Consider the following 27,500-nt stretch of genomic DNA (forward strand, 5'->3'; position numbering starts at 1 on the left):
ACCTGTGTAACCCAGTACCAGGTCAGGTCTGTTTGCAGCCCTGAGTGATGCCAACAAGATGGCTGCCTCCGTAAATAATTCCTTGTTTCTTTCCATTTAACTACAATTTCTCCTCCGAGTTTGTGTTGAGGATCCACCTCAGGCATGTGGACTCCAACCTTTGCTTTTCATCCAGATCATCTCAGCAGTGTAAAGTTCACAGTTCCACAGCTCACGAGTGATAATTACCTGCGAGTTTCACTCCAGGTTTAGATATTTGTCTCAGCTTGTTGACTTTTATCACCTGAGCTACACCTAGTGCATGTGGACCAGGTTTTAGCTTCTTCAGAAAATCTGAATCATTAGCCGGCAGGCGTGAGATGGAATAGATTAGACGACAGGCTACATATCTTCATGTAAGACCACACATCTCCATGGAAACACATAATAATAGAGAAATATCCAATATATATAAATATAAAAGTGAGTTTAATGGATTATGAGCTGTCGTTAATGTCGAGGTTAACGCCCTTTAAACAGTAAACCAGGAACCAGGAGTGTGGTGAACAAGTCCTGACACTAAGCCCATTTGAAGCTGATAAGAGTTTGCGCCGAGATCGTTCGGACACACGGAGTGGTTCATGTAAAATGGTTTGGCTAGGTGGAACTTCCTGTTATCTATACACATGAACTAACCTTAAAACAGCTGAACACTGGACTATCATGAAGGCAGCTATCTTGGACTTCTGTTTTTCTTGATATCATTGGACACCCTGACCTAGTAGACCTGCCCATCAACCATCCCACCCCTACACCCACCACCCATCACCCTAAAGGTGGTGTACCTGTTACTACACACCATCTCTAGTGTCCTTTACAGGTGAGAGGTCTTTACTCCTAACAGATATCCAATGTTGTGATTATGACAGCTTTATTAAGTCTTTATTAAGTCTTATTACAAGCTTTAATAAAAAAAAGTTTTATCAAATCAAAGTGATCCGCTAATAAAACGATAATTAAACATTTACAGAAACAGAAATAAAATAGAAATATGCCATAGGAATGAGGTATGGCAGAACAGAACAGAATAGAAATATATGTGGGAATAAGAAAACAATTAAAATATGAACAGAATAGAATAGAAAAGGTTAGAATTGGAATAGGAGGAGACAAACAATAGAATATGAATAGAATTAGGAAAGCTGAAACGGAAGGAAGGTGAAAAATAGAAATGGGAATGGAAACTGAAATGGAAATTTAAAAACGCAAGAATAAATATAGAATTGACAGAAATTAGGGGACGCTATATTACTTTTTGCTCAGAAACTTTTTTGTTGTGTATGAAACTAATAAACGTTTCAGGATGTGTGTCGATCTGGAAGATTTGGGGGTTTGTGATTAAAAAGAACAGATCACGGGGAGGTGAACTGAAAAAAGGAAGAGTCTGGAGAAATCAGGCCGGGTTTGTGTGAGTGAAAGCGAGGCGAACGGCGAGACAGAAATAGCTGCGTCTGATTGGTGGAAGGTTGCCAGGACCGGAGGGAGGCCTGGTCTCTGTAACACACCACAACATCTGTAGAGCTGAAGACATATAAGCTTCCCCCTAAACTCTAGCGATACACTCGTGTGTGTGTGTGTGTGTATAGAAACCGAGGCGGTGGCTTGTGTTAGCGGTGCCGCACCTGGAAAACGTCAGCGCAACGTTCACGCTAAGACGAAATGCTTTGCTGATAAAAGTTAGGCTTCTTCCTGTTTCTCTTTTTGCATATAAACCACAGACGGCTTGTTGGCGGACGACCTCACTGACGATCCGAGACATGATGTTCTCTAGATTATGGTTCACCAGTACAAGGTAGTTCCTCACGCCTGAATCCTTGCTAACATCAAGCAAGAAATTTGCGCTTCACATTTTTAACTCTGCACAGGAGGGGGAGGCGGAGGGGGAATATTTCTGAAGTCAGAAACAAAACTGCCCCTGTGCTGGGGGACGCTGGGAGAACAATAAGCGCCCACCACAGCGCCCGCCGACGTGGGCATGCCGTTATGCACTGGCGTTCAGCTCGTCTCGCCGGCTAGACGCTAGCACAAGAACATTGGGTTGTTTATTAGTGTTTCACATCCACATGCTCATATTTCACTTTCATATCTGATTTAATCAATACAGTAAAAATAAATTACCCAATTACACACCAGGATCTATGAATATTCATTAACAGACTTGGATTTGGACACGCCCATATCCTCCTGCCATCCCAACTTAGCTAACCAGCTAGTTAACTAGCTCTCATTAGTCAACGTTGTGTCAGTACCTGCTCCTTGATTTATATTCCCCTCGACTTATTAGCAATATATAAACATATATATATTCATAGACGTTTAATAAATGTTGATTAAGTTCATTTTGAAAGGTTTACAAAGGTTTGTGAGGAGAACTTTCTTTCAGGCAGAAAGTTTAATCCCTCCCTCTGAAGCAAGTATTCACCTCAGAAGAACCCTGTCAAACATCTGCGACATTGCGGCGTTAAGGCTAACCGCTATCAGGTGACAGAGCGGAGCAGGCCCAGGTGTTCACGTGTTGTTTCAGGCTTTTCAGAGACGTGGAAAAAGTACCCGTCTATCCTGTTCCAGTCATCCGTCCAGCTGTGGAGCGCACGATCAGGACGCTGAGCTGAGGCTGAGTGGCTGGGATGTTGGGCAATGACCAAAGAAAGCAAGTACGGACAACACCAGAAACAGTGTCCAGAATGGGTTACGCCACTTACCCATGATTCCGCAGGAGAAGAGGGTGGTTCCTTGGCTCATGGTCGACGGCTCACGCTGTAAAAAGAAAACGTCCATTTTAGAAAAAAACAGGTTTATTAAAAATACGCCAGAAGGTTGTCTGGTCAAATCCAAAGACTTGCCCCTGAACCATCAATCCCGACCCTTAAACTTTGACATTCTCCAAAAGGACCTCACAATGGCCGACCGTGACCTCTGACCTCGGCTTCCTTAAGAGTCAAAACTTGTGAAACGCCAATTGTAGCTCATAAAAGGAGACGGCGTGAACAAATGAGACGATATACCCCGCGCTAGGAACGGCAGGCACAACCCTTCCAGCGTGGTGATGGTGTGTGCACAATGAAGACAGGAAACCAAAGCCTCCCACCCGCCGTTAGCTTCTGAAAAGCTCACAGCCAACGATGACGAGCTCACGCTAACCACAGCCGACTCTCAGCCCATGGAAACTGGTGCACTGAAAGCAGATGCTAGCTAGCAGCCGAGACGCTCGCTGGGTCTCGGGCCTGATGTGTAGTTTTTGGATGAAATGGTGGTTCATGTTGGCTGTGGTTAAAAGGGTCATGGTTAGAGGGGGGAGATTAGGTGCAAAAATAGTGTCTTACATCTGAGCAAAGCGTGATGGCAGCTCTGGGATTGGGGATTAGTCATTTCCACTCAAACCCATCTTAAACCCTTCCAAACCTATTGGCTGATATCGTCTGCGTATTTCCTACTACCGTTAATTAAGACTAGCTACATTAACCTTGGTCCATGTTAAGTTTGTGTTTATTTACAGCGTGACCTCAAAGCTTTCGACTGTTTTTCATCAAAGACGTGAAAGTTTTTAATACGCGTTTTTAATAAATTGGAATCCTGTAATTAGCGCCGTTTCCAGCGTTACGTTTGTCAATGATTTTAGAACAAATGCTGACATGGCTAGCTGATGTTCGCTAGCTAGACAACGTCACTGTGCATGACATTAAACAACTAATGAAGAACATGTTAAGAGTTGATGATTTTTCTCATTATTTCTGACAAATTTTACGTCTATTTTACACACCGCACTGCGCTCAGGTCACTTCTGTAATGCCGAGACAGCAGTTCTATGATTTTATTCAAACTTCGTAATTAGAATTTAATAGTGTCTATGGAAATGCACGCACCACATCACCATACTTTTCCTTTGAAAGTTCTTTTTAAAGTTCTAATTAAAATTGTTCAATTTATCAACGTACAATTGTACAAACATTGTGTAATATAGAACTGCTGCACTTTTTCAAGCTTTAAACAGATTTGATTGCAGGTCTTCACTAGCTCGACAGCAAATATGATTTTGTAATTTAGAGTTACTTTATGTCAGCGAGACGTAGCTGTTTCTGTCTCGCAGCTACTTTGCCGTTTCACAGACGTGTTTTTTGACATCTGCGTGACCCTTATTCACAGGTTTTGGCGTGTGGAAAGTGTCTGTGAGATTTCCAGGATGTGCCAAAGCCGGAGTGAGGGCCGAAAGCAGTGTGTGATCAGGATTTCCAAAATTCCAGTCACAAGACGATAACAATTGCAATTCCGATAACAATTAGGCTTATTACAGTGCAATCACGGCAAGCTGTTACAAAAACACCACTGAATGTATGACATCACTTCCTGTGTCTGTGGTTCTTCCCAAGAAAGTAAAGTCCATTAGTGAAAATCCTTTTGTAATGATATCTGCTGGTTCCTGTGAAATCACGACAGGAAGAGCGATTCCCTGAGGGAAGTGAAGACGTCAGCTGCGTACAACGCGGTCTCAGAGGGTCATTACAGAAACGGTCGTTAGCGATGGAGGGCTTTGGTTCTTACCAAGTCCAAGGTCGACTCTTTGGAGGTTACATCATCGACACCCTTCTTTTCCAGTGTTTTAGTGTGAATGATCACCATGGCCACACACATTTTTGCGAAAGCCCATTTCAACGAGTGGAAAATCTACGAGCGTCCATCTTGACACGCATGGCAGTAGATGATTGGCTTAAGCTTCCATCTGGCCCCCTGTTACTTCTGGAATGTTCTTCTCGAGGAGCCCTCTTGACCCTGCGGACACAAAAGAAAAGATGCGGGTTTAGCTCTGGGCTTCCCACGCCGCCATAAAAACAACAAAAGAAGGACCAGACAAGAGGCTGTGAGCTAAATGTTGACTTCTTGAGAGGCATAAAGCACTGCAGGGAGCGCCTTTAGAGGAAAATAATCAGTTCCTGGGTGGTGTGAAGTGTGATTCCTGTTACCACCACCAAGGTTTTTATTTTCCATTAACAGCATATCCCAAAGTGTTTAATTCCTCTCAACCTGCAACTTTTTATTATTTAATGAACAAAATGCAAATTTTTTTATAGTGGGTTTATCGAACATAGTAAAAAGTTACTTCCTGTTCTCATCTGTCCCTGTTATAGCAGCTATAAACAGAATGTGGGACTTCCACTCTGAAAGAGCTGTCGCCATGGAAACTATTAATGTATCTGAATGTTTGTATAGTGCATTTGCAAGAACCTACTAAGATAATCAACACGTTCTGGCCAATCAGAGCCAAGAATTCAAATACACTGTGTTGTAGATCTAATAACCTTGGTCCAAGTCAGGATCCAGACCTACTGCTTAGCGTGAACTAAAAGAACCCTCGCTATAACTCAGAATACCCCCAGATAGTCCATGCTCCTGGGTGCTCATCTAATCTGTCTTTATCGTCCAGAGGTTAAGGCCAAGTCGTGTAATCAGCTCATCGGGACACGGGCTGGGAATAGCACTGACCCTGTGTTTATCAAAACATACACCCTTTCCTCCTCAAGTGAAGTGAGCAGGCCTCACGCTGAACCGCCGCTGATTACTGCCACATGTACGTCCAGAGCTTCCTGAACAATCACTCGGCTGTTCCCGGGACCGCCGTTTGCCTCGTCTGGCCTGATTACATCACAAACGCTCGTGTTGATACGTTCCAGCAAAAACATACATGCAGGTGATACAGGAGGGTCACGGTTACATCAATTTGGCAAACGATAAATGAGTTTTCTAATAAAAACCACAAAAGCTAAATAGTAGATGTAAGAGTTTAATGGATAATTAACCGCTACAGCAAAGCTATGTAAACATGCTGACTAGCAATCACATTCGTATCAGGAAAATAACCAGGAATGAAGTGATCCATACTGGCTGTTTGTGACTTTTGAAATTTACACCTAGATAAATATTTGAGAATAAGTGATTAAGTAATCTTTGACAGTTCTATTTCTGTTTTAAACTAATGAACAAAATAACTCTGATTCAAAATGCATCAAACTAACAAATAACAAAATAGAAATATTATCTCATGTTAATTAAAATACCGGTTGTATCATATAAGTGTTTTAGAATTGTTTTTCATTGTTAGCATGCATTTTACTAACTATTTAAAAATATACATAAAAGTTTCTTTTAAATAAATGTTTGATTTTGAGCTTTTAGCTTTTGCAGAAGTCAGCAAATGAAAGTCAAACTGAGCTGCAACATTCACACATACTAACGTGACATATTTCAGACGTTTCCACATTAACGCTTAACTAGCTACTTGTTAGCATTTGAATGAAACTGGATTTTTTGAAGCATTAATGCAATATGAGAAAATCTATCACATGACAATACTCGAAAACATTCACATCACAAGGTACAGATATGCTAACAAAGTGTAGCAGAGTTTCTTTAAAGAAAACCTATAGAGCCACAACTTACGCTCTTTCCTGTCAGTCACAGCAGAACTGGCCAATCACAGGCTCTGATAGCTTATGTATGTGAAAGAGGGCAGACATCACTTTCGGAATAGTCGATGCTTTTATTTAACAAATAATTCAACAAAACTTTGCCAAACATTTTTTGCTGTTTTGCTTTTTTAGGTTTCAAACCGCTACAAGACTAAAACAGGTATCTATGTGAGTTTTTTTCAGAAATGTTACAAAAACATGGCTGTGATATCTCAGTGATGTCATTATTCTGCTATTATAATATTTTTTTAACCCTGGTCAGCAGCAGATCTTCCCCTGCAGCAACATGGAATCAGGAACATTCCAGTCTCCTGCCCGAGGACATACATCACTGATAACCACCACCGAACACTGACCACCCAGTCTGAATCACGCTTCACCCAGAGGGAGGAAACTAAATGGACACAGCATGGACACAACGAGGAAAACCCCAAAGTCCTCATATTACACATTTAAATCAAAGTCCTCGTATTACAAGTTTTAGTTACTGCTACGAATCTGTCTCAAAGTTCTGACACTGGAGACTCTTTGTGAACGTTACAAAAATAAAGGTCTCCTTACAGAACGACAAATATGTGGAGCATCTGTGCTGTGAAAGAGCTGTCCCCATGGAAACTATAACATACAAGAACTTATCATATAGCGCATTCATAAGAACCCACTAAGATAATCAACACATTCTGGCCAATCAGAACCAAGAGTTCCATGGTGTTGTAGATCTAATAAACCCAAAATCAAAACAAAGTCCTCATATTACACGTTTTAATCAAAATCCTCGTGTTACCCGTTTCAATCCAAGTCCTCGTGTTACCCGTTTCAATCCAAGTCCTCGTGTTACCCGTTTCAATCCAGGTCCTCGTGTTACCCGTTTCAATCCAGGTCCTCGTGTTACCCGTTTCAATCCAGGTCCTCGTGTTACCCGTTTCAATCCAGGTCCTCGTGTTACCCGTTTCAATCCAGGTCCTCGTGTTACCCGTTTCAATCCAGGTCCTCGTGTTACCCGTTTCAATCCAGGTCCTCGTGTTACCCGTTTCAATCCAGGTCCTCGTGTTACCCGTTTCAATCCAGGTCCTCGTGTTACCCGTTTCAATCCAGGTCCTCGTGTTACCCGTTTCAATCCAGGTCCTCGTGTTACCCGTTTCAATCCAGGTCCTCGTGTTACCCGTTTCAATCCAGGTCCTCGTGTTACCCGTTTCAATCCAGGTCCTCGTGTTACCCGTTTCAATCCAAGTCCTCGTGTTACCCGTTTCAATCCAAGTCCTCGTGTTACCCGTTTCAATCCAAGTCCTCGTGTTACCCGTTTCAATCCAAGTCCTCGTGTTACCCGTTTCAATCCAAGTCCTCGTGTTACCCGTTTCAATCCAGGTCCTCGTGTTACCCGTTTCAATCCAAGTCCTCGTGTTACCCGTTTCAATCCAAGTCCTCGTGTTACCCGTTTCAATCCAGGTCCTCGTATTACCCGTTTCAATCCAAGTCCTCATATTACCCGTTTCAATCCAAGCCCTAGTTTTGCCCGTTTTAATCCAAGCCCTCGTATTACCCGTTTCAATCCAAGCCCTCGTATTACCCGTTTTAATCCAAGCCCTCGTATTACCCGTTTTAATCCAAGCCCTCGTATTACCCGTTTTAATCCAAGCCCTAGTTTTGCCCGTTTTAATCCAAGCCCTCGTATTACCCGTTTCAATCCAAGCCCTCGTATTACCCGTTTTAATCCAAGCCCTCGTATTACCCGTTTTAATCCAAGCCCTCGTATTACCCGTTTTAATCCAAGCCCTAGTATTACCTGTTTTAATCCAAGTCCTTGTATTACACGTTTTAACAAAGTGCTCCTGAAAGTGATTCTGAATTCATCTCCAATTATCTGTGGGATAAGGCTCCAGTTTCTAAACTCATCACGCCGTACCCAGTCTTTAAGATGACTTGCAGAAGGAATGTCTTAGCGTGTCATGGTGCACATATCTGGAATTTTCCACTGAAACAATTTAAGTGTTAGCGGTGGGAGGTATGACGACGTACGTTACGGATGTTTTCACAAGAGACTTTTGTGAAATATTATCTATTTAAAATGTAACTAACGGAACTGAATGAAATTTAATTTTTTCCATCGTTTCCAGTTTTCTGCATAATCATCAAACTCAGTTTAAGAGTTCTGAATTTTTAGAGGTTTAATCCAGCACTATTTTACGGCCTAAATTCAGATGAATGTGTGGTTCTGATAGCATTCTGCTGACATCAGCAGCACCAGGAGGTCTCAGATACAAGCGAAGGACCCAGGAGCAGACTTTTCTCTTTTTTTTTCCTCCCCTTTTTGGTTCAGTGGTTAAACTCATCCCCGTGATCAGTATAATAACCGTAAGCGACAGACGTTTTGCCTCCAGGACGATGCACGTGTTGGTCTTTGTTCCACCTGAAAGGCGTAGGACGCTGCCGGGGCCTCGGGGAGAACAAGCCAGAGCTCAGCTTTTACATGCGGAAAGCCACAATGGGAGCGGGGAAAAAAAGAAAAAGAAAAAGAAAACACGTTTGGAAAGCAGATGGAAAGGAACGTGCTGGGGTTTTGTCAGGAGCCCAGGCTGAGTAAACAGACAGGACTAAAGACAGCGGTGGTGAGGGGTCCGGCATGAACACTCTGAATTTACAGCTTTCCTTCAAACACACACCTCATCTCTCACTCAGCTAATTTACACGTCTTTACACGTGACCAAAAATTACATTTAAAACAACATCCATCTGTACAGCTAGATTTCTGTTGTAGTTTCATTATACGACTAATGACACACACACAACCATATCAACTAAAATTATATTATTAGAAAACTCTGTTTTAAAAATTTCTTTAGCATTAAAAGTAGCATTTATATTTTTCTTCATAATAAGTAAATGTTGCATTATTTAATTTCTTTTTAAAGAATTAAAAGTAAAAAAAAAAAAAATTAGTAGAAATATTTAAATTATTCTTTAAGTTTCGCGGTAGAATTAAAAATTTTTTTTTTTAAATAAGCTTTAATTTTTATTACATTTAACAAGTGAGTATTTATAATAAGAAGTATTTTATTTATTATTTAATCGTTTTTTGTATTACTGTATTTTATATATATATATATATATATATATATATATATATATATATATATATATATATATATATATATATATATATATATAAAGTAGAAAAGTTTTTTTTTTACTTCTATAAAGTTTAGTTTCTTTACACAGTATTTTTTAATGTAGCAAAACAGAATTTTTAAATTTAATTTCTTACTTTTAAAAAAGTTTTGAGTTATTTTAAAAGTTTGAAATATTTAAGAAAAAGTAATGGAGTTTTTTAAGTACTTTAAAGACCTTGATTATTTTTAATTTTTAATATAAATAGTTTAATTATTAAATTAAAATAAATGAATATAATTAATTTATTTTATTATGTAATATAAATATTAATCATATATAATGTTAACTTTTATAACAAATATATTTAATATATATATATATATATATATATATATATATATATATATATATATATATATATATATATTATACCAAACTATAACAAATTGCTTAACGCTGAACATGTGTAGAATTGATCATCTAATACTTCCCGCTGCTGTAATCTGATTGGTCAAGCGGTGTATCAGCAGTGTCTATGCTCTGTATAACCTCACTGGCATGTTTCACTGGGTGAAGAAGAGACACTGGTTTCCAGGAAGTTTCCTGGACACTGCTGTAAGTTCCAGCTAAAAACGAAACAGAAGGAAAGCGTCCTGAAGTGTGAGGGAGAAGTGACTCACAGGTGGCCTTCTGAGCCCCACACTTCCTCCAGCGCCGGCTCCATCCCTTTAACAGAGATATTTTCGGATGGTCCGCGTCCCTCCGAAAACAAGTGAAAGGGAAAGACGGAGGACAGAGAGAGAGGATGAGGACGGAGGTTTACGCGGCTTATCTGAGCCAGAGGCAACGACGGAGCAGTCACACACACACACATCTCTCAAACACACACACACACTTATCAGCTGGGCCACTAACACGATTAGTCATGTGAGTGTGTTAACATGACGCATTCCACACAGTCCTTCACCTGTTCCCTTCACCTGCTTTTAAACTTCCTTTCATTAATGAAACTGAAAATAAAACTCACAGTAAGGAAATTCCCTGAAAGACTAAATGTCTCGCTGTGGAAATCCCTTAAAAACCCCGGTACTGGAGTAAACCTCTGTTATGCTGTTTATTCAGTCACAATGCTGCTCAGACGGACATCAGGCTGGCCTAGTGGGTGTGGCCTGATATTAATAAGCAGCTTGATTGACAGACACTAAGCAACTAAACAAAACAAGCTACAAAACCCAGTTAACTTGCTTGCTAGGCTAGCTCCTGTGCTCTTTCGATCATCTCTCCTTTGATTGGTCAGGTCTGGTTTGCGATGCTAGCATTTAATTGAGTAACCAGCTTTTGTTTTTGTTGGAAGGTCAGCTTTCTTTAGCAAGGTCTGGTTTTGTTGTCTCAGTCGTTTGGTCTGCTTCACATCGCTAGCTGTAATTTGATTGGCTAGCTTTCATTTGGTTGGTCAGGTTTCATTCGCTTGATCAGCTCTCGCTTGTTGCTTGATCAGATTTCCCTTACAATAGCTTTTGCTCTCTAGAGCAACCTTTGCTCGCTAGAGCGATTTTGGCTTACTGGCTTAGCTTTCGTTCAGTTAGTTAGCATTCGTTTGGTCAGTTAGCTTTTGACTGACTTCACACCAAGAAACCACACACTGACCTTCTAGTTGATCAGCTACATTTCCGTGAAAAACTGCTTGGAAAACACCTAAACATTTCTGTGCCACGTTGGAGAAGTGTGGTGATGACAGTTCTGCAGCTGTTTATTACAGTCGTAAAGATGACAACTTCAGCGATAAACACAAACCTCAACATGAGCTACAGCAGAATCCCGGCTGTCACGCAGTTATGACATCACACACACACACACACACACACACACACACACAGCCTCTCTGACTACCAGGAGGAATTTCATGCTTTGGAGAGAAATTAAGCCCCGCCTCTGTTTTTTTACAAGTCTGTCCCATAGCCACGAGGCTTCTCACACACACACACACACACACACACACACACAGAATGATCAGAGGGAGCAGCTGGAGGTTGTGTATGAACAGGTTTCAGTTCAGAGGAATAAACGATAAAAATTAGATAAAAATCAGGAGACAAACAATCAGAGGAGTTACAGCTGATGATGGTGTGGAAACAGATCACTCTCTCTCTCTCTTTGTGCATCTCTCTCCCCCAGTCCACACCATTCTCTCTTTCTCTCCCTCTCCTTCTCAGGCCCCTCTAGTGTCTCTCTCTCCAGTCTTCCCTCTCTCAGGCTCTCTCTCCTTCTCCCCGTCCCCCCAGTATCTCTCTCTCAGTCTCCATCCCCCCCCCCCTCTCTCAATGTCTCTCATTTTGTGGTGTTGTTGCTGGGAGCAGCGCTGCAGGTGCACTCGACTCTCGCAGCTCTGCTCTCAGCTCTCGCAGGGTAACGCAGTCGTCCTGCAGCGTCTCAGCTGCTGTGGTCATAAATCACTAACCAGAATCAGTTCAGAGAGACAGAAACAGAGCAGATGTGTCATTAGCTGCATTTCCAGCTACATCTCTTCAGGCCTCCATCGAAACTTTGGGACAGACTGAAACACACACTCACTGCATCACGGTTTACTCCGACCACGAACACCTCTCACACCACAGCACTTAAACCCTCGTGCAGGACGTGAAACCCCAGCGAGAAATGAGTTTCTGTAGTGTTGATGGAAGGAGTCTCCAGTGTCAGCGGTCAGTAACGGTCAGAGGAAGGTTCTGATTATCGATAGCTTCTCGTCAGCTTTTACGTCTGAGTGGGTGGCACTTCCTGCCTTCTGTCAGCTGAAGCCAAATAATTACAAGATGTCCGATTACAGACAAATCTGATCGCCTCGACATCTCCATCGTTCATCATTTCACACAAGAGCTTACAGACAAACGTGATTGGTTAGAGTCAATGTAATTGACAGGGAAGAGAAAGTATGCCCCTCCCACGTTGGGATTCAAACTCCTGATTTCCTGACCCTAGAGTGAATGACACACAGTGGGTGGAGCCTGTGATTTGATTGGTTACAATGGCACTGTGGGTGGAGCCTGTGATCTGATTGGTTACAGAGACACAGGGAGGTGGAGCCTACCATCTGATTGATTACACAGACAGGAGGTGGAGCCTGTGATCTGATTGGTTACACAGACACAGGGAGGTGGAGCCTGCCATCTGACTGATTACATAGACACACGAGGCGGAGCCTGTGATCCGATTAGTTATAGTAGCACAGTGGGTGGAGCCTGTAATTTGATTATTTTCACAGACAGGAGGTGGAGCCTGTGATCTGATTAGTTATAGTAGCACAGTGGGTTGAGCCTGTAATCTGATCATTTACAGTGACACTGTGGGTGGAGCCTGTTATCTGATCATTTACAGTGACACTGTGGGTGGAGCCTGTTATCTGATCATTTACAGTGACACTGTGGGTGGACCCTGTGATTGGAGAGATGTGTTTCTGAAGTGTTGATGGAAGGAGTCTCCAGTGTCAGCGGTCAGTAACATTCAGAGGAAGGATAGCTTCTCGTCAGTTTTTCCATCGGAGTGGGCGGGACTTCCTGTCTTCTGTCAGCTGAAGCCAATCACGTTTTACAGCATTAGAGATAAGTGTGTGGTTAGTGCTCTCTTGCACACACGGCCGTTGTGTGTGTAAACTTTTATTTTGCGTTAATAAGTGTGTATGTGGCCGTGTGCTGCTGGACGAGGGATGAACTCGGTCACGGGGACGAGTGCAAACCTGTCAGTTCACACAGCACTCGAGGGCAACACCAAACACACAGCTTTCAGAAAACACACACAGCTGCCCCATGTGTTTAGCATACATACAAAAGACCTCGCCATCACACACACACACACACACTTTTTCTTCAGAAAGGACAAGCCATTTCATTTAAAACTCACTACAGACTCTCTCTCTCTCTCTCTCTCTCTCTCTCTCTCTCTGCTCAAGGCTTTTGTGTGTGTATGCTAAACACATTCACTGTACCTGGAGAACAAAACAGCTAAACAGTACTCTGCAAAAACACACACACAACCACAGACACACACACTGACACACAACCACAGACACACAACCACAGACACACAACCACTGACACACAACCACTGACACACAACCACTGACACACACCCACTGACACACACCCACTGACACACATACTGACACAACCACAGACACACACACACACTGACACAACCAGACACACAACCACAGACACACATACTGACACACAACCACAGACACACATACTGACACACAACCACAGACACACATACTGACACACAACCACAGACACACATACTGACACACAACCACAGACACACATACTGACACACAACCACAGACACACACACACTGACACAACCAGACACACAAACACACAACCACAGACACACACTGACACACAACCACAGACACAAACACACAACCACAGACACACAACCACAGACACAGACACACAACCACAGACACACAACCACAGACACACAACCACAGACACACAACCACAGACACACACTGACACAACCAGACAAACAAACACACAACCACAGACACACAACCACACAACCACAGACACACAACCACACAACCACAGACACACAACCACAGACACACAACCACAGACACACAACCACAGACACACACACACACTGACACAACCAGACAAACAAACACACAACCACAGACACACAACCACACAACCACAGACACACAACCACAGACACACAACCACAGACACACAACCAGACACACAAACACAGACACACAAACACAGACACACATACTGACACACAACCAGACACAACCAGACACACAAACACACAAACACACAACCAGACACACACAACCACAGACACACAACCACAGACACACAACCACAGACACACAACCACAGACACAAAGTCATACACACATGTACACAAACACACATACACACACATGGACACATACAGACCGACACACACACACTTATAAAACCCTGCTTGTGTGCAGATTCTGTGTAACATAAGATCATATGGAAACTAAGAGAGCAAATACAGGGCAGAGAGAGAGAGAAAGAAAGATGGGGGATGACAAAAAAGAACAAGAGAGAGAGTAAAGAACAAGAGAGAGAGAGATGGGGGATGACAAAAAAGAACAAGAGAGAAAGTAAAGAACAAGAGAGAGAGAGAGTGATAGAGAGAGAGAGATGACAAAACAAGAGAGACAAAAACAGAAAGCGAGACGTCTGTGGGCGGGGGAGGACGAAGAATGAGAGACAGACATGCGGGAGAATGAAGAATGAGAAAAAGTATGAGAGAGAGAGAGAGAGAGAGAATGACAACAGAGAAAAAACTAAAACAAAGTGAGGGTTGTGTTTCTTTTCTCATCTTCAGGATGTGTTGATCATGATGTTCTGAGTCCACACACTCGTACCTCTGAAGTGATCACAGCGTTACACTCGTTTAACACTCGCTTTTTCACCTCAGAGCCAAACTTACCAAACTGCAAACTTCAACCAATGGCGTTACTCACATGCGGCGAGAGCGCCAACATGACGAAAGCCACAACCTCATGGCGTGTGAAAACCAGCTCATGAGATCCACCACTCATCACACTCGAGGCTAATCCATTAGCATTAGCGCTGGTGTTACAGGAAGTGACGATAATTACAAGATGTCCGATTACAGACAAATCTGATCGCCTCGTCATCTCCATCGTTCATCATTTCACACAAGAGCTTACAGACGCACGTGACTGGCTAGCGTCACTGTGATTGACAGGGAAGAGAAAGTATGCCCCTCCCACTCAAAGCACATTGGGATACAAACTCCTGATCTCCTGACCTTAGAGTGAATGATGTTTTGTTTCCATGGCAACGTGCAAGAGCCCTGCACTATGGGACCTGAGAGTTCATTCCTTGTGTTTGCATCAGCTTTAGAAACTGTGATCTGATTGGTTATAGTGGCACTGTGGGTGGAGCCTGTGATCTGATTGGTTATAGTGGCACTGTGGGTGGAGCCTGTGATCTGATTGGTTATAGTGGCACTGTGGGTGGAGCCTGTGATCTGATTGGTTATAGTGACACTGTGGGTGGAGCCTGTGATCTGATTGGTTATAGTGGCACTGTGGGTGGAGCCTGTGATCTGATTGGTTATAGTGGCACTGTGGGTGGAGCCTGTGATCTGATTGGTTATAGTGGCACTGTGGGTGGAGCCTGTGATCTGATTGGTTATAGTGGCACTGTGGGTGGAGCCTGTGATCTGATTGGTTATAGTGGCACTGTGGGTGGAGCCTGTGATTTGATTGTTTACACAGACACAGTGGGTGGAGCCTGTGATCTGATTGTTTATAGTGGCATTATGGGTGGAGCCTGTGATCTGATTGTTTATAGTGGCATTATGGGTGGAGCCTGTGATCTGATTGTTTAAAGTCACACTGTGGGTGGAGCCTGTAATCTGATTGTTTACAGTCACACTATGGGTGGAGCCTATGATCTGATTAGTTATAGTAGCACTGTGGGTGGGACCTGTGATCTGATTGGTTATAATTGCACTGTGGGTGGAGCCTGTGATCTGGAGGCAAAGCTTTTGTCCAGATCTGTAAAGCTAACTATGTCTTAAAACACAAACCTGTGGAAAAAATATTTACTACAAACCATGTGGTAGAATTCTGCTAGTTCAGCAGCTCACGCGTGAACCTCTGTAGCTGTAGCGTATCCAGTACTAGCAGAGCGACACGGCTAACCGCCAAAAGCTTGCTGGTGATAATTTGACAAGGATTTTTTTGGCTGGATTAAATCCATTGTCTTGGAGGCAAATATTTTTGTAGGATCTCGTTAAGTTGTCGAAACACACGTCTTTAGTCCAAACCCCGGGTGTGTATTTATACGTCCCTGCCTAACGAGCTGGAGCTCTAGTTTCACACACACACACAGAACTCGTCCGAGACCACGATCCTCAGACGACAACGAGAAAAACTCGGAGCGGAGCAGATGTGGCCAGATGTGGAGCCTCGAGGTAATAAACAGAGTGAACGGTCAGGGGAACTTCCAGTCTAGGTGGGGTCATGTGCTGGAAACAGAATGACCTAGTTAATGGCAAAGCGGTGGCTGTAAAACACCAGAGACATGAGCGCTAGCAAGCGGCCTCCCGGAGCCTCCGGAGTACAAAGGCCTCACAGTATATCAGAAACTTAATAAGGCTGCGCTCGGCCATGTGTGACCGTCTGATAACTCACTTCTGTCTCAACGCTTTAATCTCCACATCGCATACACTGCTTCTGTGAATCATCAGCAAGTCTACAATGGAGGCGTTACGATAATCGGTTATGATTATATACACACACACACACACACACACACACACACACACTGAACTCCTTATATTATATATATATATATATAGAAATCAACACAACTGCTTTGTCTGAAAGTCTAACAAACATCAACACACACTCGTTTATCAAGTTGCGAATAAATTTCCTGTCAGCGTTAAATGACCAAGCGCATTCGAGGCACATTAGGCCACACCCACAAAACTCCATAAAAGGCAAAGAGCGCTGAAAATCAACAAAACCCAGAATTCCTGTCATCGAACATTGTGTTAGTAAAATAATCACACAAATGGAGTAGAGTTTCTGAAGTGCATCATACGGACACAGAACCGTCCGGAACATCCACGCTTACCTCGGATGTGTTGATTTTATTAGACGGTTCATCCAGAGGTGTAGCTACGATGCGAAAAGTAAACATCACATCACGCTCACTTGTGTGTTAATGTTGTCATTGTAGGATTTTAAGATAACGGTGATAAAAAAGGATCTCTTTCCAGTTGGTTTATAGTTTAAAATGAAATAAATTTCCATTCATTTCATACCACACACTTCAAAAAACACCGTTGCTAGGCAACAAGCTACTAAGCATCCCACAAGACGCTTTACTACTGCTAGCTAGAGCGTAGCTGAGGAGTGCTTAAGTGAAGAAATGCGTTGGAACCTTCCGGAATAACAACGTTTACCTCAGAAATGTCGGTCGATCACTAAGGAAAGACTCGCTCTTACTGTAACTACACTTAGAAGTGTAAAGTCGGAGAGATATTTGTACAAAAACGGTGATAAAACTGTAAACTGTTTAAACGTAAGGTGACTGTGAGCGTATATAAATCACGGCCAGGCTCCGTGGAAAACAATGTCGAGGAAAATAAACTCCTGTAAACGTGCATGTGGAGGTGACTTGGTGTTGTGCCAGTAGGAAAAGGAAATCGGTCGGTGGCTTTGAGTTTCTGAAGGGTGGCGGTCATTCGATGCCAAACCTGTTGTGTGTGCGCTCGTTGCCAAATTCTGCCGTTTTACCAACTTATGGGAACGTTCTGAGAAAATTTTCCTCAGGAAAAAAAAGTGAGGCAGCAATCAGGACAATTTCTCAGCCAATGTTCATGTTCTGTTAAAACGGCGGCCATTTTAAAAATCATCAGAAGACAATTTTTTAAGTTGTTAAAAAACGAGTCGTTAAATATAACGTCTAACTTTACACTTCATAAGCTAGCTAGCTACAAAATGAGCTAGCTACTCGATAAGCTACATAACACTGAAATGTCATAAAAAGTCGTTTCCTTTCGACCGGATTTACATGCAAATCCATCCTGCGAGAGTTTACACCAGGATTTCGAGTGACACCTCGTAAACGTAATCTAAGGACACTTTCTTCTGAAGTTGTGTAAATTTACGTATAAGACGACTTAAAAAAAACTAAAAAGAAACGTCTTAGTGTTAGTGGTTCTATATTACTGCCATTAAATAAAGAATATTAAAAGCAAATGAAATAAAACAAAGCGAGCTAAGACAAACCTGGAAATTAAGACAAAATTAAAATTATTCAATTATGACAAACAGATAAATAAACAAATAAATGGAGGAGAGGTCGGTCTGAATCGAGCTACAAGCTATAAGAAACTCCTCCGCTAAAAGGAGATTTAGTGCCCACTTATAAAATATAGTTATTATTTTAATATTATTAAATAGTTTTTTATTGGCAAATATAATATTACATCAAAATAAACGTCACTTCTGTTTTTCAGGCTTTACTCTGTTCACTCATTTCGCACTCTGAGCTGCCGGTGTGCTCGACCTTATGTGGAGTTTTGTGGGTGTCGCTAAATGCAAATGAGCTGCGTCAGGAACTTGCTTTACATTTTTTTATCCGAACACACACACACAAAAGCGTTCCACTAAAGCCTCCAGAAGTCAGATTTTCCAAAGTGTGCTTAGAAAAACCAGAAGAAATCACCTCCAGAAAGTCTTTTTAACTCCCGAGTTCGGGATGTGGCATCGGATCGACACGGCCTCGAATCACCACGAGCTCAATCGTGACATCATCAAACTGAGACGCCTGCAGTTTGCAGCTTGACAATGACATGTTCCAGAGAGTCTCTGCCTCTGAACTCCGCCCACCATCCTCAGACCATCCTGAGACACTTTTCTGTTCGTGAGATTCAGAATCTTAAAAGCTGGAATCTGATTGGCTCTCGGGCGTTCCCGAGCTCAACAGGGAAACCGTGTGGTTCACAGCTTCGGCTTACTCAAGCACGTCTTCAACAGCATTGTTTTTTAGGAAATGAGTCACAATCACACAATCACTAACTCACTAACCTCTCCTTAATTCTTTTTAACTTTTTTAATAAACGTGATGGAAATTTGATATAAAAGAAAATTCTTACTGTATATTTTAATAAACAGACAGCTGTCACGGACGTTCCTTAATCGTTATAAGCGTTAATGTGTTGAATTCTGGATTCTGATTGGTCAGGATTTATTTCCTCAATAGCCGTTGTTCCGGTTTCCATAGTAACAGCACATTCAGGGTTGCTGATTATTGCCAAATTTTCTGTGGTGTACACGGAACAAACCACTTCATTACAGTTAAAGTGACTCCGCTTCGTTGATTGTTTTCCCGTAACAGCATGACACAGGGCTGCTCTTTACATCTTCTCTACTAAACTTAAACACGGTGTGTGTGTGTATGTGTGTGTGTGGTAATAACACAGAGTTTATACCAGACAGATGAAAATCTGGATCCCGAAGCCCTAACCAGACGGATAATCGATGTTGATTTGCATGCGAGGTTGGAAATCCTGGTCAGACAAGAAAAGAAAGTTGCCTGCTCTGCCATGCGTGCACGGCCTGCTCATTAGCCCCGGCGTGGTCCCTGCTGCCCCCTACGAGAGGATCCGGACTTCTCCGGCTTCTCCGAGAGGTTTAAACAAAGACTAATCTGCTTTAAGATGGATTTAAAGGTGATGTCTGACCTCAATTCACTCTCCTGCTCTGTGATTCAGGTAAAAAGTCACCAAACTGGACGTGTTTAATCACCTTTTACACTTTTACACATGCAACCATGAACAAGGTGCACTTTAATAAGAAATCTTACACTTAACTAAATAAACTGGACTAACAAGTCGAAATTAATATTTATGGTACTTACATATATATTCATATTTACACAGATTAAAACTTTCTATTTTTGTATATTTAACAAGATCATGGTTAAATAACATTGCTGTAAATCTTTAAATCATGATTAAATCCATTATTAAAAGGTCAAATGATTAAAATAAAGCACAGACACTCAGATGTATACTGTACAGCCAGGACCAAAACATGCCTTGGCAAACAATGGCTAAACGCTAGTTCAAGTTAGCCTACCACTGGATGAAGGCTGAGTCTCAAATCGCTGCTCCTTCCCTACGCATGCGCACTCCCTTAGCCTGGTTGCGCGCCCTACCTAGTGCACTACACCTCGAGCTGGAGCGGTTTTTGGACAACACAGTGACGACACAAGTAAAAGTTATCACAGCACCCCAGCGGCTGACATTATGTTTTTAGATTGGATTTAAAGTACTTAATTGTGGTTCGGATATTATTAAAAACAAGAATTAGATTGTCCTGTCTGCAATTTTAAGACAATATTATTATTATTATTAATAATAATAATAATAATTAAAAAGTTACTCACCAAACATCTTTTCAAAGCTGATCTTAACGGAGGAACACCATCCAAAAAGTCAACCTGCATACTATGCTAAAAAAGTTACAAAGGAGGAAAAAAACCCAGCCTCACACACACTCTCTCACACACACACACACACACGCGCGCACACACACACATTCACACAAACACACACACTGTTTCCTTACTGCTGCATGTTTCCTACTAAACGCGCACACACACACACACACACAACACACACACTGGACTCATAGCGCTAATGTGCAAAGTGGCGACTCGGACAAAACCATTTGCTACTCCATGTAGGGGTGTGTTTGTTAATCAAGTAGTCCCGTTTCCAAATTATTTCAAAATAAGACGGCAATACAGCACAATATAATACAGATAGTTAGAATTATAATATGTTAAACACACAAATGGTCCGTGTTGTCATAGTTTATTGACAGAATGATCGTAGAGAACAAACATACTAACCCTGTTCGAATGGTACAAACTCACCGGGAAAAAAAAAACTTTAACACAAATGAGGTGACGCAGTTAGAGTCGCACTCTGAGCCCGGCTTTTTAATAATGTTTTTTTATTTATTTTTTACTCTGGATATTTTTTAAATGTACTTTCTATTTATAGAATATATTTATAAATATATATATATATATATATATATATATATATATATATATATATATATATATATATACCCGTTAAAAATATCGTTTTCAAATTTTTTCTTTGAGTTTTCAGATTTTAGATGCGCGTGCCACGGCGACCATTCGCATTTATATGTGGAGGGTGCGCGTGCGAGAAGTATTTGAAAAATAACGGCCGTTATGTTGAATTCAGTCAGTTCCCTATTGCATTATGTTTCTGACGACGAACATGAATAAAAATGGTTTTATACATAAAACTATATAATGTATAAAGTGAATAATAGTGTAATAATGTGTATTAAAGGTCTCTCTCTCTCTCTCTCTTACACAAGTACTTCTTTTTACTTCAGATGACTAGCAAACAGCCAGAAGTTTGCAAACAGGACACTTCTTTACCATTTAATTGGTTCATTTAATAAATATACATGTTTCTTTTGCGTTCTGGTAGCTCAAAACCCCACCGAATCTAATGCTAAGTTTTCTGTAAAGAGCTGTTTATTAACCGTTAATGGAAGGAGTCTCCAGTGTCAGTGCTTAGCGACAGAGGTTTTCTTATGGCTTCAGGATGTCTTTACGTTTTGCGGTTTCTCCATAACATGACAAATTGTGCTTTGCCGTATTAACATGTTAAGAAAGAGATAAAAGAAACACGAAAAATGTGAATCTCCAACATAACAGTACATATACATGTTGGGGTGGTGCTAGCTCAAGTGGCTAAGGCTCTGGGTTGTTGTTGTTGACCGGAAGATCGGGGTTCAGGCCCCAGCACTGCCAAATTGCCACCGTTGGGCCCTTAACCCACCCCATCCTGCTCCAGGGGTGCTGTATCATGGCTTACCTGGTGCTCTGACCCCAACCCCCAAGGATGGCCAATGTGAAGCAAGGATTTCACTGTGCACTAATGTATATGAGACAACTTAGCTTATTGAATAAATTGTTTACCCTAGGGTTTACCATAAACTTCACCAGAATTTTGCTACAAAGCTTATTTGCATATGAAAATATGAACGTGTGGCAAATTTGCCAGAGGTTTACCACAACTGTTTGCCAGAAACCTGCAATTTTGGTAAGAGCGGTGAAGGAAGAGTGTTTATAATGCTATAATGAAGTGTTTGTAATGCTATAATGAAGTGTTTATAATGCGAGTAACGTGTGATAGCTAATTTCCGTGACATTAAATGTGACTACAAACAGATGACGTGGATAAAAATATTGCCAGATTTCTCTGGTAAAAGAGGAATAAACACTTTGGGGTGTGCTGCTTTAGGAAAATAATCAACGTCAGGGTGGTAACATGAACACCACTCCATCACACCACCCTCTCATTGATTATTTCAATACGTTAATATATTTTGTGTAGATTACGTCGCCGTTTATTTTGGCGGCTAGATCCAGTTGAAATCCACATACCAGAAAGAAAAAAAAAACAAAGTGCAAAGCGTCAAATTTTCTTTGCTAGTTACTTAGCAGGTCGATTTTTATGTGCATTATCATTAGCCAGACAATCTGGTCTGACGTACATTATTTACAACGAAATGTGAGGGTGTGTGAGTGGAATTCTGTCTGTTTTTATGCAAATGGTGTTTAAGTTAACAAAGTTAACTCGAATTGTTCCAAATTTTGACTTTCCAAACAAATTTGTAGCTGTTAAATAGCCATTATTTTAAACATCCATCAATTTTCTATACCCACCTTATTCCTAATTAGGATCACAGGGATCTGCTGGAACCTATTGCAGCACACATTGGGTGAAAGGCAGGGGTACACACTGGACAGTCCATCACAGGGCCACACATATAGACAGAAACCAAACACACACTCACACTCACTCCTATGGGCAATTTAGAATGACCAGTCAACCTAATGTACATGTTTTTGGACTGTGGGAGGAAACCGGAGTACCTGGAGTAAACCCACACAGGCACGAGGAGAACACGCAAACTCCACACAGAAAGGCCCCTACCTGTTCCAACCCGGGATTCGAACCCAGGACCTTCTTGCTGTGAGGCAACAGGGCTAACCACTAATCACTAAGCCAACATAATAGCTAAAAAATATGCACCATGTATGAAATACAGTATGTCTGTTGAGTACAGAAGCTAGATAATAAATAAAGTAAACACCAACATTCAATACCAAACTGTCCTGGAAGTGAAATATCACAAAACAGGTTGTGGAATCACTTCTTAACAACGGAGGTCACATAATAAAACCTGAACATAGCATTAATAGCAAAAGTGAGGCTCTTACTGGATATATATTATAATCTAATTGAACACAGACTGAAGAATTCAATTAAGTAATTCGATTTCCATGCGTTTCTCAACCAACACGAGAAACTGAAAAGAGGAACGAGGGATTTTTTTCAGTTACCCAATCTGCATTACGTCAACCGATCCGCCCGGTGTTCATGTCACGTATCGTGTAAGCCATCGGTTTAAGGTGTTTCAGGAGGGCACGGACCGACCTCCGGGTTCATGTTCGGCGAGAACAACAGAGCTTATTTGTGGGTGTCAGGGCTCTGGTCACACCTATCAGGTTTTCTGTGACACGTTAAGCCTTCAGATGGAGTTCAGCAGCATGAGGAGTGTATGAGGAAGTGTGAATCCTGGGGAAATGGTGTAATTAAAATGACATGTTTAATAGTTACAGAGTTCCTCTTTTGGGTGTAAGAGCCTTTAGCAGTGACCTACATAGTGTGTGTGTGTGTGTGTGTGTGTGTGGTCAAACAAAACTTGTGGTCAGTGTTGTGTACGTTGCTAGGCAGCTGGTAAATATGTACACCTATTAATAATTTAGTTAGCTATAATGGAGTTGTACATGTACAGTGTAAAGGTGTATTGGCAGCATCAATGAGACTATCAGCATGTACCTCAGTGGTGTTGTTAAATTAATAGGAAAAGGCTCTGGATAGCTATATTTACATTATTATTACATTTAGCATCAAATGCTTACATGGTAAACCATTGAAAAAGAACAGATGATGACTAATGGCTATAATTAATAATTTAGCATGCTATCATGTGATTGTTATGTCTCTTTTATACACTGTAAATGTGTATTGGCAGCATCAATGAGACGAAATCTTCAGAAATATTAATGTATTAACCTCAGTGGTGCTGTTAAATCACTAAGAAAGGACTCTAAAGTATCTATAATTACGTTATAATTCCAATTAGCATGAAAAACAACTGAAGGTAGCAGAACACCCACATGATACTAGCATGCTGGTATTTAGCATGCTGTCATATGGTTGTTATGTCTCATTTATACAGTGTAAAGGTGTATTAGCAGCAGAAATTAGACAAAATCCTCAAATATATCAACATTTACCTCAGGTTTGGTGTTTAATCACTAGGAAAAGACTCTAAAGTAACTATAATCACATTATAATTCCAATTAGCATCAATTGCTAGCATGGTAAACAACTGAAGGTAGCAGACCACTCAATACGTTTAGTGTGTAAATCATGAGAATCCTAGGTAATGACTATGATTAATAGTTTAGCATGCTATCATTGTGTATTTTTATACACTGTAAAGGTGTATTATCAGCATAAATGAGACAAGATCCTCAGAAAACATTTACCTCAGATGTGTTGTTTAATCAATAGGAAAAGACTCTATATAACTATAATTACTTTATAATTCCAGTTAGCATTAACTGCTAGCATGGTAAACAGCGGAAGGTAGTAGAACACCAACATGAAAGCATGTTAGTATTTTAGCATTCTATCATGTTGTTGTTTGGTCTGTTATACAGTGTAAAGTTGTACTGGCAGCAGAAATGAGACAGAATCCTTAGATATATCAACATTTACCTCAGATGTGGTGTTTAATCACTAGGAAAATAATTATATATAATATAATATAAAATAACTCTATAATTACACTATAATTAAAGTTACCACAGCAATTCGCCAACTATTGCAATCTTTTGAAATCATATCAGCATCTTTCAATGTTATCTCAGAGACTCCTTCCCTTCCATGCATGTTAAATAAACAGATTTCTGCTCCACCAACGTTTATTTTGTTTACTATTTGTCGTAGATTACGTACATCCGCCGTACGAATCCCTATTCAAGAGCTGTTACTACAGAAATCGAACCAGTGCTTTCATATAAACCCATTATTTACGCTGAGTGATTATTGAGGGATATTTTCAGCTTTGAGAATCCAACAGCACTCTGTTAGAAATGTGTAGAAGTGTTTTAATCGTCATAAACCTTTCTGTTTATCACGCTCATGTTCTCCTCACATGGGTTTCTGCACCTGAAGCGTGGTTACATGTGTAAGCTTCCATGCGCTGTGTGTGTGTGTGTGTGTTAAGTAGGTCAGACTGTCAGTCAAGTCACTGGTTTGCTTACTGAGCAATAATCAGATTGTAATCAAGGTCAGTTCAAGCAGTAACTATAAACAACCTTCTGATGACTCACCGATATAGCCTTGGGAGTGTGAAGACTCCTGTTGAGTGTGTGTGTGTGTGTGTGTGTAAGTGAGTGACCCAGCCCTGTTGACCGTGTGTGTTAATCTGGCGAAACATCTGCTGTGAAGCAGTAATCCATGCGTAAGCACAGGATACACACATTCTGCTAACTGCTTAGCAAATTATTCGTAACTTTACATTCTAGAGCGAAATTAAACAAAAATTAATCAGGAAGCATTTCCCAAGCCGTGTCCAGTCTTCGAATCACTTCATGGTCATTCTGATTCCTGTTCTGACAGACCACAATGACACACATTTATCTATTTAAAACATAATATATTTTATATTTTTCTTTTAGCTCTGAAATTAGCTGCATCATGTCCGGAAAACTGTCAAAAAATATAGAGGTACATGTTTTTGGCAAAAGTTTAGGGACACCCCTCCAAATCATTGAATTTAGGTGTTGTTTTTCAGCTTGCACAGAGTCCTGACCTCAACCCCATAGAGCACCTTTGAGATGAATTAGAGCGGAGACTGCAAGCCAGGCCTTCTCGTCATCATAACATCAGTGCCTGACCTCACAAATGACCATGCTTCTTGAGGAATGGTCAAAAAAATTCCCATAAACACACTCCTAAACCTTGTGAACAGCCTTCCCAGAAGAGTTGAAGCTGTTATAGCTGCAAAGGGCAGGACAACTCCATATTACATTCATGTGCATGTAAAGACAGACGTCCCATTTTCGGCCTGGCTCACAGTCTCCACTCTAATTCATCCCAAAGGTGTTCTCTGGGGTTGAGGTCAGGACTCTGTGCAGGCCAGTCAAGTTCCTCCACACCAAACTCACTCATCCATGTCTTTATGGACCTTGCTTTGGTCACTGGTGTGCAGTCATGTTGGAACAGGAAGGGGTCGTCCCCAAACTGTTCCCACAAAGAGCATGAAATTGTCCAAAATGTCTTGGTATGAAGCTGAAACATTAAGAGTTCCTTTCACTGGAACTAAGGGGCCGAGTCCAACCCCTGAAACACAACACCTGAACTCAATGATCTGGAGGGGTGTCCCAATACTTTTGCAGATACAGTGTATCTTAAATAAATAAAATAGTAACATTTTCCAGCATTTTGGACATCAACCATAAATATATTAGACCTGAAAGACAGTAACAACCACATTGGAATAATTTTTTATTATAACTTAAAATTAATATTACATATATTATTGATGTTACCCAGAATTCCCTCTCTCCCTCTCAGTTCTGATATCCTCTTCACATAGTTATGAAATTAAAAATTTTATGTTGACAGAAAAAAATTTCTATTATTGTTTGACTCAATAGATAGATTTTATTGTTTGGTGCAATTTGTCAAAAGAAATACATTGTTCTTGCTTGAAATTACTTTATATTTTACTGTTTGCTCTTAACTCAGCAGACAAACAAAAAGCACTATATTATGTTATTAAACTATTAAACCTGTACAGTATTAAGCTAAAAGAGGTCATTTGTGTACTTTTTGACTCAGACAGCAGCATGCTCCGGTGGAGGTTCTCTATTTTTTCCTGCCTCGAATAATTCAGGAAGTGACATCAGACTTCTGGCAGGCGTCTTGGATAGCGTGCTGTTGGGTTGTTCAGCACACTGAGACTATCATGGGATCAGTCTCACCCAGTAATGAGCTCTAATGGACTCGGGGCCGGCCTCGTTAGCCAGGCGTGTATCGTAGCTGTATCAGTATACAGATGCTGTAAACACAGCTGTTAGCCTGAGCAAACTCCACCTCAAAAACACAAAACACGCTCCTCTGTGTTCGCTAGGAGAACGCAAATCTGAAACCACA

The 27,500-nt window shown here is 41.2% G+C and overlaps 2 protein-coding genes across 8 annotated transcripts in view; one reads left to right on the top strand and one right to left on the bottom strand.

Moving 5' to 3' along the window:
- The window catches only part of lhpp (phospholysine phosphohistidine inorganic pyrophosphate phosphatase), a 61,831-nt gene extending 54,802 nt beyond the window's left edge, over window positions 1-7,029 (top strand). The window contains exons 7-8 of one of the 5 annotated variants that reach the window (XM_058405810.1): window positions 6,633-6,660; window positions 6,763-7,029. In XM_058405810.1, the coding sequence (XP_058261793.1) occupies window positions 6,633-6,655 (23 nt within the window). In that variant the 3' untranslated portion in view covers window positions 6,656-6,660; window positions 6,763-7,029. Of the gene's footprint in view, window positions 1-6,632; window positions 6,669-6,762 lie in introns of all 5 variants that reach the window. The other 4 variants (XM_058405811.1, XM_058405803.1, XM_058405801.1 and 1 more) reach the window with 4 other exon arrangements.
- The window catches only part of fam53b (family with sequence similarity 53 member B), a 28,838-nt gene extending 8,020 nt beyond the window's left edge, over window positions 1-20,818 (bottom strand). The window contains exons 1-3 of one of the 3 annotated variants that reach the window (XM_058405797.1): window positions 20,594-20,814; window positions 4,579-4,806; window positions 2,742-2,796 (exon numbers count right to left, since the gene is read on the bottom strand). In XM_058405797.1, the coding sequence (XP_058261780.1) occupies window positions 2,742-2,796; window positions 4,579-4,668 (145 nt within the window). In that variant the 5' untranslated portion in view covers window positions 4,669-4,806; window positions 20,594-20,814. Of the gene's footprint in view, window positions 1-2,741; window positions 2,797-4,578; window positions 4,807-20,593 lie in introns of all 3 variants that reach the window. The other 2 variants (XM_058405798.1, XM_058405799.1) reach the window with 2 other exon arrangements.
- Between the last annotated feature and the right edge of the window lie 6,682 nt (window positions 20,819-27,500).

This window comes from Hemibagrus wyckioides, linkage group LG13 (genome assembly GCF_019097595.1).
Source record: "Hemibagrus wyckioides isolate EC202008001 linkage group LG13, SWU_Hwy_1.0, whole genome shotgun sequence".
Classification (NCBI taxonomy): Eukaryota; Metazoa; Chordata; class Actinopteri; order Siluriformes; family Bagridae; genus Hemibagrus; species Hemibagrus wyckioides.